This window comes from Chiloscyllium plagiosum, chromosome 7 (genome assembly GCF_004010195.1).
Source record: "Chiloscyllium plagiosum isolate BGI_BamShark_2017 chromosome 7, ASM401019v2, whole genome shotgun sequence".
In the NCBI taxonomy this organism is placed as follows: Eukaryota; Metazoa; Chordata; class Chondrichthyes; order Orectolobiformes; family Hemiscylliidae; genus Chiloscyllium; species Chiloscyllium plagiosum.
Window position 1 is genome coordinate 21,565,752 of NC_057716.1, and position 12,863 is coordinate 21,578,614.

At 40.3% G+C, this 12,863-nt stretch overlaps 1 protein-coding gene across 2 annotated transcripts in view; it reads left to right on the forward strand.

The window, feature by feature from the left end:
* slx9 (SLX9 ribosome biogenesis factor) overlaps nt 1-12,863 on the forward strand; it is a 92,354-nt gene that overhangs the window by 76,081 nt on the left and 3,410 nt on the right. For both annotated transcript variants that reach the window (XM_043693221.1, XM_043693222.1), the window contains 3 exons: nt 3,927-3,989; nt 7,133-7,286; nt 10,002-10,067. In XM_043693221.1, the coding sequence (XP_043549156.1) occupies nt 3,927-3,989; nt 7,133-7,286; nt 10,002-10,067 (283 nt within the window). The remainder of the gene's footprint in view (nt 1-3,926; nt 3,990-7,132; nt 7,287-10,001; nt 10,068-12,863) is intronic.

Sequence of the window (12,863 nt, forward strand, 5' to 3'; positions counted from 1 at the left end):
TTTTTTCTATCTTTCTATGTGTCTCTGTGTCTCTCTCTCTCTCTCTCTCACTCTCTCTCTTGTCTAACCCTTTCTTCCTCCCCATCTCTCCCTTTCTGGTAGTATTTTTCCTGGCATTGTTAACTTTGATATCATCTTGTGCCAATTGTCCAGCCACTAGAACTTGAACTGCACACCAGGCTTCTTCCTATGATCCAAGAAGACAGACCCAAATTTTGGCCACTGACATGAGAAATTTGACCGATTGCATTTTCAAAAAGAACACCTGGCAAGGAGTTACAAACTAAGTTGAAAGGCTGTACCAAATCAGAAGTCTTGGCTTTGGGGATGTGGTTTCATGTATGGATTTTTTGGACAGACCAGAACAAGTTCATGAAGCTGTTCCTTTTTTTCAAAAACTGCACATGGAGAGGTCCTTTGGGTTTGTCAGAAGGGATGCAGAGTTCAGAAGCAAGGAGTTTACACAAACGTCTCAAAATCGTTTGCCAGTTTTCAGCTGGCATATAGAGTCATAGAGATGTGCAACACAGAAACAAACCCTTCGGTCCAACTCGTCCATACCTACCAAATATCCGAAATCAATCCAGTCCCGTTTGCCAGCACTTGGCCCATATACCTCTAAACCCTTCCTATTCATATACCCATCCAGATGCATTTTAAATATTATAAGTGCACCAGCCTTCACCGCTTCCTCTGACAGCATATTCCATACACGCACCATCCTGAGTGAAAAAGTTGCCCATTAGATCCCTTTTAACTTTTTTTTCTCTCTCCTCTCGCCCTCTGTTGAGGGATAATCTGTGTATGAATCAAGGCAGCCATGGGCTGAGTGGCTGTGGCAGACCCAAACTGAGTAGGTTATTGTTGACCTTGGCATCATAGTTGATGACTCCTTCCATTACTTCCTAATAATAGAATGGATTGATGAGTCAGTAATTGGTTGAGTTGAGTCTGTCTTGCTTTCTGTGTGCAGGACTTGCCTGAGTAATTTTCTACATTGTCAGGTAGATGTCAGTGTTATAACTGTACTGAAACAGCTTGATGACGGTGCAGCAAATCCCTTATTCGGGGATGTGGCCTGGGTAAACATTTCTAGTTCTAGACTCCCATACCCCAGGGAAAAGACCTTGTCTATTTACCCTATCCATGCCCCTCATGATCTTATAAACCTCTATAAGTCACCCCTCGGTTGCTGATGCTTCATGGAAAAGAGCCTCCTCAGCCTCTCCCGATAGCTCAAATCCTCCAACCCTGGCAACATCCTTGTAAATCTTTTCTGAACCCTTTCAAGTTTCACAACGTCTTTCTAATAGGAGGGAGACCAGAATTGAACACACTATTCCAAAAGTAGCCTAACCAATGTCCTGTACAGCCGCAACATGACCTCCCAACTGCTTTACTCAATGGTCTGAGCAATAAAAGATAGTATACCAAGCACCGCCTTCATTATCCTATTTACTTGTGGCTCGACTTTCAAGGAACTACGAACCTGTACTCCAAGATCTCTTTGTTCAGCAACACACCCCAGGACCTTATCATTACGCGTCCTGCCCTGATCTGCCTTTCCAAAATGCAGCAACACACATTTATCTAAATTAAACTCCATCTGCCACTCCTCGGCTAATTGGACCATCTGATCAAGATCCCATTGTACTCTAAAGTACCCTTCTTTGCTGTCCATTACGGCTCCAACTTTGGTGTCATCTGCAAACTTACTAACTGTACCTCCGATGTTCACATCCAAATCATGAATATAAATGACAAGAATAGTGGACCCAGTACTGATCCTTGTGGCACACCACTGGTCACAGGCCTCGAGTCTGAAAAGCAACTCTCCACCAGCACCCTCTGTCTAATATTTTTGAGCGAGTTCTATATCCAAATGGTTAGTTCTCCCTGTATTCCATGAGATCTAACCTTGCTCACCAGTCTACCATTAGAAAGGAACCTTGTTGAACGCCTTACTGAAATCCATATTGCTCATGTCCACCACTCTGCCCTCATCAATCCTCTTTGTTATGTCTTCTGAAAACTCAAATTGTTGAGACATGATTTCCCACACACAGAGCCATGTTGGCTATCTCTTATCAGTCCTTGTCTATTCAAATACATGTGCATCCTGTCCCTCTGGCTTTTTCTTGCCACCTTTCTTAAATCATGGCATCACATTCACCAACCACTAGTCTTCCCGCACCTCACCTCACCTCTGACAAACGGTGATCCAAGTACTTCAGCAAGGGGCTGAAGTCACCATCAATTTCCCCACATTCTGTATTTTCCATGTCCTTTTCCCCAGTAAACACTGATGGATAATACTCATTTCGTATCTCCCTCACCTCCTGCAGTTCCACACATAGGCTGCCTTGCTGATCTTTGAGGGGTACTATTCTCTCCCTAGTTACCCTTTTGTCCTTAATGTATTTACAAAATCCCTTTGGCAAACTCTTTTTAACCAAACCTATTCTATGTCCTCTTTTTGCCCTCCTGATTTCCCTCTTAAGTATACTCCTACTGACATTTTATACTCTTCTAGGGATTCACTCGATCTCTACTGTCTATATCTTACATATGCTTCCTTTTTCCTTATCCAAAACCTCAATTTCTCTAGTTATCCAGTACATTTCATGAATACTCGTTAGCAATTGGTCAAGTTGCACCCACCTGCTGAAAGTTTAATGAAGATTTGTAAATCAAATGTACGACCAAATTTTAGACCTTTTTTTAACTTAGTTTCCCACAGTAAGGTTCCAAAGCTTTCAACCATTATTTTCTTATTTATTGCTCCTTACCCAGACAAAAACAATAGGTTCTATTTTATATGTATATCAGTTTGACACAGGTCTACTGAGTTCTAGATCAACATTGATGTCACATTGTGTGTTGGGACCAGTAACCCCACTGAGTAATGCTCTTCATTTATTTTCCAAGGATATATTGGTATTTGTTGTGGAATATTTCCAAGTGTTGTATTAGAACATTTGTGTTTCTAGTACTAACTAAGAATAAAATTTGAGAATCAGGTTACAGTTACCATGAATTCTTTGCCTTTTACCAAAGGAAATTAAGTTACTGGCCCCACTCAGTGTTGTAAGAACAGAAAAGTTCATGATTCAGTTGTCTCGCCTGATCCAGTGTTCAAGCAGGTCATGATCTTTGCCCACATTGCATTATCTACCACAGCTCTACGCCCTTCATTCTTTGACTAAAATTCTGTTAATACCAATTCAAGACTTTAATTGGACCTTCAGATGAATAGTGTTATCAAAAGTATTCCAGATTGCCCTTTGTGTGAAGGATTGCTTCCTGACATCACCTGTCAATATCCAAGTTTGAATTTTAAGGTTATGGGTCCTTGTTACTTCTCCCAGAGGAAATGGCTCTGCTTTCAAATCCTTGACTTATCACAACACCTCTGTTAGATCACCACAAAGGTATTCTATGCCCAGGAGAATGCAAAGTTGATATTTGCAACATCTCATCAGAATTCAACCCCTATTTGTTTCTGTAACATTATGGTGAACCTGCACTGCACACCCTGTAAGAGGTATTAGGCCCAGAACTATGCAGTATTCCAGATATGGCCTAATCAATTATGCCAGGCATTTGAAAGCTGCAATTCTGAACTTACAACGTAGTGAAAAGAATTAGAAAGAATGATCAGTACTGTAAATAAAGAGAGGAGCTTCCTCATTTGCAAATTCTTTTTGCTTAAAATGGTATGACTGAATGCAGATTTGCAAAATGACCGTTTTGCACTGTACATTTCCAAGACCACAGGTATGTTCGGGTGCAAGTTTGAAATATTTATAGCTATCTGTTACTTAATAAGTTACATGATCTCTTATCTCTAGTATTGTTTGAAATTTTGAATATTTGCTTTCCTGCATGATTCCTTGGATTAAATGCTGCATGATTTCCTCCTGCAGGCGACAAGTTCCAAATCTCCAAGAAAGAGAAAATAAAGCAGCGACGTGAACGATGGCTTCAGAGTGAGTACCACTCCGCATGTCTCATTTTCTCCCAATTCCTTTTAAATCTGTGTGTTTACTTTTAAATACACATCAATGGCGATTAAATACAAAAGCGAGGAAGTGAGCTGGAGCTTTAATTGGGAAATGGTTAAGTGAATAGATGTACATGCAGCACCTATAGGACCTGTCGATGCATGAACCTCTTGAGGACTGCTCACCTCAGCAAGGGTATTTTTGCGTTAGGGAGTGCAATTGTTAAACTGATTCCTGGCATGTGACAAATTGACCGGTTTGTCCTGTGAGAAGGACCTTAAGAATTTGCTGGCCAGTTTGATATTCAGCAGAGTTTAGAGGAATACAAAATTATTTCATGGGAATGTTAAAATTTATAAGGGCTTGACAGGGTAGATCCTGAGAGACCTTTCTTGCAGCTGAAGAGTCACGTGTGATTTAAACACTATGCTCTTCTCGACTGAAGAGAGCCATGACTGTTCTCTTGTTCAGCATATTCAATCATAAATCGATAGTCCTGTTGACACAAGGAAGATGGGAAATATGGAATAATGCAGGCAAGTATAGCTAAGGTATAAGATCATCCAGGATCTTGTTAAGTGGCAGTGTTGGATGTAAGAGCCAAATGACTGGTTTCGGCTCTTTGTGAAATTATATTACTTCGGTCATTTGGTCCAACCAGTCTACTTCCGTGCTGTATATCCAATAATCATGTTTTTGCTCCTCGCTTTCGTTTTGATTGCAATATTTTCCTTTTGAGTCTGCTGTCAAAACTAAGATTTTTTGGATAACTTAACAGCAAGAAGTTGTCATTTTATAAGTTTACACGATGAATGGGGTAAGCAGATTTTTTTTGCCTTGTTCAGGGATGCGACCTGGGTCAGCATTTCGTGGACCCTACCTAATTTTTCTTGAGAAGGTGGTGGTGAGTTGCTGCCTTACAACGTAGTAATCCATTTGCTGTAGTGCTCAGAGGGAGCAAGGACGTTGCAGGACTTTGACCCAACGGCAGTGAAAGAACGGATATGTATTTCAGAGTCAGGATGATCAGTGGCTTGGAGGAGAACTGGTGGTGTTCCCCTGTAACTGCTGCCCCGTCCTTTCAGATGGCACTGGTCGTGAGATTGACGAATGCTGTCTTTGTGGATCATTTGTTAGGTTTTGTCAATAGTGCACATTGCAGCCACAGTGTTGGTGGGGGCAGTGAATGTTTGTGTATGGCATGCAATCAAGAGCATTGCTTTGTCCTGGATGGTGTCGAGCTTCTTGAGTGTTGTTTGAGCTGCACTCATCCAGACAAGTGGGGAGGATTCCACCACACTCTTGGCTTGTGCCTTGTAGCTCTGGACAGGCTTTGGGGAGTCAGGATGTGGGTTACTGGCTGCAGGCTTCCAAGTCTCTGGCGTTCTCTTATAGCCATAGCATTTATTCAGCAAGTATATTTCAGTTTCTGGTTAATTGTGACCCCCAAGATGATGGTTGTGGGGAATTGAGTTATGGTGATGCCTTTAAATGTCAAGGGATAATAGCCTGATGCACTCTCATTGGAGACGGTTGTTGCATATGGTGTGAATCTTGCTTGCTGCTTGTCAGCTCAGTGTCTTATTGATTCCAGTTTACTCAGGCTTCTTGATGCCCACCACTCTCTCAAATGTGACCTTGATGTCAAGGACAGCCACTATGTCCTCATCTCTGGAATTCAGTTCTTTATAATCTGTGTTTGAATCAAGGCAGTCATGAGCTGACTGGCTGTGGCAGACCCACAGTCTGAGTAGGTTGTTGCTGAGCTTGACATCGTAGTTGATGACTCCTTCCATTACTTCCTAATAATAGAGAGTGGGTTGATGAGTCAGTAATTGGTTGAGTTGAGTCTGTCTTGCTTTCTGTATGTAGGACTTGCCTGAGTAATCTCCTACATTGTCAGGTAGATGTCAGTGTTATAACTGTACTGAAACAGCTTGATGACAGTGCAGCAAATTCTGAAGCAATAGAAATCTTTAATTCTATTGCTGGAATGTTGACAGGGTCCGTAGCCTTTGCTGTATCCAGCATTTTAATCTGTTGTTTGGTACCACGTGGTGTGAGCCGAATTGGCTGAAGACTGGAATCTGTGATGGCAGTGACCTCTGGAGGAGGCCGAGATGGATCATCAACATCACTCTGGCTGAAGGTTGTGATTCTTAGACTTATTTTTTGCAATGGTCCCGTGGTTGTCCTCATTCTTGAGGGATGGACACATTTTGTGGAACCCTTCTTCAGAAGAATTGTGGGATAGTCACTTTGACCACTATCGTGGACAGATACATTTGTGTCAGGCAGATTGGTGACGTTGAGATGAAGTATGTTTTTCCCTCTTGTCGGTTGCTCACTTCAGAACCAGTCTATATCATATGTCTTTAAATCAGCTCCAGGTGGAGGTTGGTGGGGTGGGAGGTGGGATTTATCAGCAGATTTCCTTGCAGGTATTTCACCTGATGCCATGAGACTTCATGAGGTCCAGAGTCAATGTTGGCTCCCAAGGCAACTTACTTGACTGTGTCACTGTCTGTGTTGGGTCAGCCCTACCTGTTGATGGGACATACCCAGGGATAGGGATGGTCTCGTCTGGGATTTGTCTGTTGGGTATGAATGTTAGTAAGGAGGACTTTATAGAGTTGACTGGGCTGCATTTGCATTGTCATGGTCAAAACCAGGTGAATTCATTCTTTTGTTTAGATCCTGTAATGGTACTTGGAAGGCCATTTCAGATGGCCATGGGACTGGAGTCACATTAAGGACAGATAGGGAAAGATGGTAGATCTCCTTCTGTTAATGACATTGGTGAACCTAATGGGTTTTTCCAAGAATTAACAATGGGATTCATAGTCATCATTTGACTGGCATGGTAGAATTTCAACTCCTATCCCCAGAGGATTACCTAGATCTCTGGATTGCGAGTCCAACAAAATATTATGACACTATCCCTTAACCACATTAGGTGGAAAATTGCAGGTTTTTTTGGCAGTTTGCCAATGCTCTGAGCCAGAGGGTGATTGTATATGTCATAGAATAAATTAGAAAATTGCCCCTGAAAGGCTCTGAAATTTGCATTCAAGCTGTATCAAAAGAAGGTCAGTCTCCAGAATGTATTCTGGCATTTTGTCTTGCAGAAATCGAGATGATCAAACTGGCAGAACAGAAGAAGAAAGCCCAAGAGAAGCGCAAAGCCATCCCTGTGGTGGGAGACATGCAGCCACTTGCTGATGCACTGCCGGAACTGACAGATTTGATCAGTGCTAGTGCTGTGGCTAATAAATCAAAGAGGTATTCATTGGTGTGATCTGAATATGTGACTAATTTATCATTTGTGCTCTGCTTTGTCTTTTATATTCTACTTAACTCAATTTCTTAAAGACGTTTTGAATATCTGTATGTCCGTTTATAAGACATTAACACGATGACATTGAAATCTCCATTTTACCCTAACCCATCTATCATTTAAATGTATTAGTCCCTGGATTGCATGGTAATTAAGAAGCAGATTGATCATTTTAAGGAGCAGGAACGCTCCACTTGATTCCTTGAACCTTTTCTGTTCCCCAACTGTGGTTGATCTGCCCCTTTTCTGTTCCCCAACTGTGGTTGATCTCAATTTTTTCGTACTTCCAGGTCTCTTAGTACTGTTGCTGAACAAAAATCCATCTGTCTGTTTTGATGTTTACAATTGTCCCCAGCAGCTTTTAAGAGGGGAGTGTTCCAGATTTCAGCTCTAACTTCTGTTTCCTGCCGTGACCCCTAAATCTTTTGGCTCCAATCTGAACGGCTCTGCCCCTTTTCCAGACTTTGCCACCAGAGGAGTTTGTTTCTCACTGTCTACCCGACCAAATTATTAAGATTTAAATCATATGGAATTAATTTGAACAGCCAAATTACACCAACCCTTAATCTTCTATTCTTGAGGAATCCACCCTTCTTAATTTGCCCACTGCAGGATTCCAATGATTCCCCAACTGTGGTTGATCCTGTTTTCTGATATAGTGAAATTCAAGCAGAAAAAAGTTCTTAACGCTAAAATAATTTACAGAATTGGCTGGAGCAAGATCCTCTCAGAGTGAAGGCGCAGGAAATTTCCTGTTGCTTTAACGACCTGAAGCAAAACGACATGCAAAACGAAACCTCCCAAGTTTCGGCAAAGGCTGAAAAGATTGCAAACTGATGTTTCTAACATGGTACAATGAAGAGGATTCTTCCTACTGTTATGAACTAGTACGACAGTGCCTTCTGCAAGGTGTGCAGAGTTTCTCATTTTGTGTTGAGCTCTAATCTCTCCTCTTCAGCTCACCTGATTTCTCTGACATGCAAGTAAAAAAAGAGTGAACTGTGACATTGGGAAATGTAAAACCCTAATTTAGGATTTATTTTATTCACAGATTGTGCAGTCTTTATTGTATGACTGAAGCCAAAATGCTTGCACACATAAATCAAGTTTTATAGACATTTATTTCAGTTAATTATTTTTAAGATTGTTATTAAATGAAGCCAGTACATCTTTGAAAATGAGATATTGCTTTTCATCACACTTTACTGAAGATATTAGTTTCGTACACGTGCAGTCATGAGTTTTCGTCTTTGTGTGTATAATGAAGTATTTGCACATCTGCTAAGAGAGTACCTCAAGAAAACAGGATAATCTAGACTGATAGTGTGGCAAGGAAATTGGTGCTTGCTGTACAGTTGTATTTCATTGTCAATGTTGTAGAAGATTTAGTGTCCTTTGTTCTGTAACCCTGACCGAAGGAATTTTGAAAGTTGAGTCACGTCTGGCGGTCTGTCATATTGTTCTCGCTTCACCTAAAGATGGTCTGCAAATAGAGTTCAGTTGGCACAAACAAGTCTGATGGAACCGTTAACTGTTGCCAACAGTGAGTCCAAGTGTTTTTATTTTGTCAGAGACTGTTGCAATACATAAAATTCCATAGATTGTACTGGAGGATGGTTTTGTTTCTTTCCCTGTCTTAATAAATTTAAATAAATGTTAGTGAACCAAAATGAAATAAAACCAGTGGTCAGAGCAACAGAAAGCATAAATTCAAAACTCTGGTTTTATTATATGATATGCAGCAGAGCTCAAATACAGAGCTCAAATGAAGATTGTATGAGGAAAGGCTGAGGCAGTTGGGACTGTTTTCATTGGAGAAAAGAAGGTTTAGGGGTGACTTGATAGAGGTGTACAAGATGATTAGGGGTTTAGATAGGGTTGACCATGAGAACCTTTTTCCACCTTTGGAGTCAGCTATTATGAGGGGGCATAGCTTTAAATTAAGGGGTGGTAGGTATAGGACAGATGTTAGGGGTAGATTCTTTACTCAGCGAGTCGTGAGTTCATGGAATGCCCTGCCAGTAGCAGTGGTGGACTCTCCCTCTTTATGGGCATTTAAACGGGCATTGGATAGGCATAAGGAGGATAGTGTGCTAATGTAGGTTAGGTGGGCTTGGATCGGCGCAACATCGAGGGCCAAAGGGCCTGTACTGCGCTGTATTTTTCTATGTACACTGTGATCCCAACCTGCAAACTGGTCTTCCAGCCATAAACATGTAAGGAATTTTAGACTGCCTGATGCAATAAAACCAATTACCTCTGTCTCTCCCACTCAAACCTGTCTTTTCATAGGCCAATTCTGAGCATAATGGTGGTTGTGATGTTTTGCATCACTTTTCTCAGGCATTGATGGACAGTAGAACGTGACTGCTCTTGGAGAACCTGACTGCCAAGGCATTTGTGAAAGAGGTGAAGAAGTGGTCATGATCTAGGAACAGCAACAGGGTGCTCGGCAAGTTATTGCAGTACAGAAAGTGATACAAGAATGTTGCAAATAGTTATGGCAATGACAGGTTTTATCATAATTCCAGCATCAAGACACCTCTGCGCTGAGCTGGAAAGCTGTGTAGCGATGCATTCGTTTCATGAAATCATTTTTACTGAACTCTATCAAGTCCAGCTGCTTAAACATTGCTTGTTTTTTGTTAATTTTCTGACAGTTCAAAAAAGAAGCCCCAAACAACACCTTACAGTAAGATGCGGCATGCTCAAAAAAGGAAACTAATGTAAGTGGCCTTTGTTGTCTGCCATTAAAAATTTCAGTGCTCGAAGTGTTATTGGTCTCATTTCAGAAGGGTTTTTCAACGAATGCTAATGCCCATAACTCAGATTATCTGAAGATCTAGCTAATGATTTTGAGGAATAAGAACGTGCATTTATATAGCAATGTGGTCAACTTCAGAATGTCCCAGTCAAGGAAATAGTTGTGAAGTGTAATTGCTATGGTAGAGTCATATGATAAGCAGTATTGTTAGAGCAAGGTCCAACCAAAATCAACAAAATTGCATACTTTAGTGATATTTGATGAGGAATAAACATTGGTGAGTATACCCACACAGCCTGCTTATTTATACCCATATAGTGACATAGAATTTTTTTCTTTGATCTCAATGCTCAAACAGGCATCATTATAACCTCCCGACGAAAAGACAGCAAATCTGGCAATGCAGTCTTATTTGCAAATGCATAAGACTGCCAGCCGACATGTTGTGTTCAAATGTAGAGTTGAAATTCAACCTCTGCTTGCAATTAAGACAACCTGTCTGCTTTCTCATCCTTGAATTGTGATAAATCAAGTAGTCCAGTTTGTAAATCCTTTTTGTTCATGTGCTGGTCTTTTCACGTATCCCAAATAACCATGTTTTTCTTGGCATCTCAGCTCTGTCTTTACCTTGTTTGGAGCACATTAAATTTGAACTGGGAACTAAATGAACAGGACTGAACCTGAAATCGATGCAGCTCACAGATTGAAGTCTTCCTAGTTTAGTAAATATTACCTTCTCCAAGGATGTAGCATTAGAGATTCAGCAAGAGTTTTGCAAATGTCTTAAATTCTCTGATTTCACTGTCTGAAATAAAATGTGAAATATCGTGGTATAAGAAGATTATTTGGCATTTGATTCTTCCCATAAACTGCAGAATTTATACTGCCCTGACATCATTTAATAGATTGTGGACTGCCGGCAGATTGAAGGATTGGCTTAATCCGTTTAAAAGGCGCTGATTATTTCTTTGATCTTAATTAGTAGCATCATGCCTTTGAAATGAAAGGACTGCTTTCTCCTCTTGTATAGATTTGCATGTTGAATGAGTATCAACAAACTGGTTATAACTTTCAAGATGATCCTCTTTGCTGGAAAGAACAGAATGATCTTGTCAGTTCGAAAGTAAGCTCCTATACTTGGTCTGGAGTCATTTGTAAAGATAGAAGAGCCATTGCCATCACCTTCACATTGCTATTTTATTTTGCACGAAGAGAATACACGAAAAATGCTAATTGACTGCAAGAAAAGCCGTTGCGTTCTTCTTTTCTGGTCAATGATATCCACTGTTTTGAAGGGTTTGGCACAGCATTATCATATGTTTCATTGTACAGATTACTGAGGAGTACAGACCTTGTTAGCCTTTCCAGATTGTGTGCTTCTGTGTGTGAAAGAGAGAGAGATAAAAATCAGAATTTGTGATGGAGAAAATAACTGGAAGCAAACCTCTGCCAGAGAAAACTCTGTTCTTTCTCTTGGAGTACAAAATAAACCAAGCAAAATATTACTCAATACTAAATCAACATTATTCAATAGTGAGATGTAACATTTCACAACTAACGTTCCAATAGTCAGGACCAAGCCCTGGAGTATATTTTATAGATTTTTTTTGTTTCATTAAGTGCCAATCCATCTTATCAGATATTTTTCTCAGTAAATAAACAGATTTGACTCAGTATTTTACTGATCTTCACTGCATTTTGTCCATGAATCTGCTGTTCTGCAGAGATTTTCTGCTTTGATTCAGCTTTAAACACAGTTTAATGTTGCAGTCACGCACTGTGGTGATGCTGTCATAGTTTAAAAGAAATAGCCCATTTGAACCACATTATCTGTGTCAGAAGGGCATGAGGCTATCTGTGTCTTTTGCTTTTGTCAATGCATAATGTAATGATCGATAGTCAATTGCAGACACATACAGTATACAGCTTTTAGTGTCTCCTGTGTTATCATCAATCCTCTTGCAATTCATTCTCCCAGGAGTTCACAGCAGTTACAGTAACTTGGGATTTATCAGTTTTGTTAACTTTTTGGAGTTAATTCATATGTCATAATTGTGATTTAGTCTTTATTTCTTCATGCAGAATTCCACAGACAATCTGCTAAACAAATATCTAGAAGATTTTTTTTTGTGTCTGTTTCAGGAGAGGCCTGGGTGACATATCTTCAATTTGGAGGACCAATTAAATTGTACTTCAGCTTCACTGAAGGCAGCTTTCAGATTGATACTTATCACTCCTTTTTTCTTTACCCAAAAAACCTATTAATGCTAATTCAGTCTGCCTCTTTTTTTGGATATTTTATTGATTAGTTTCTGTCTTGGGAGAATAGTCGTTTATGGTACAAATGAAACCACAGATTGTAAAGCAGTCTTTGATTTTGTATCATCGGTACTAGTTGAAGGTGACGTCTGCTTCGATCTTTCCCTTGACAGAACTGATCTTGTCCCACACTGTTCACTGAGATTTTTGGAATCATTGCACATGTTAAATTACATATGTTAATGCTCAAACCAATCACTTCTGTAGGGTCAGCCCAGCTCTGGCACTTTAGACAAGTACTTCATGTCAAACTGAAAAGTCAGCGTGAAGAAACTTCAAGGTATTTTGATCAACCTTCTCATTACCAGAAGCATAATGAACATATTGAGTGTTAGAAACAAAATTCCCAGCCTGGGCAATTAACGTGACCTGCAAGTTCTTGAGTGCTTGACTCCCCTCGACTGAGACTTTACATTGAGAATGGGTTTGGTCTAATGTG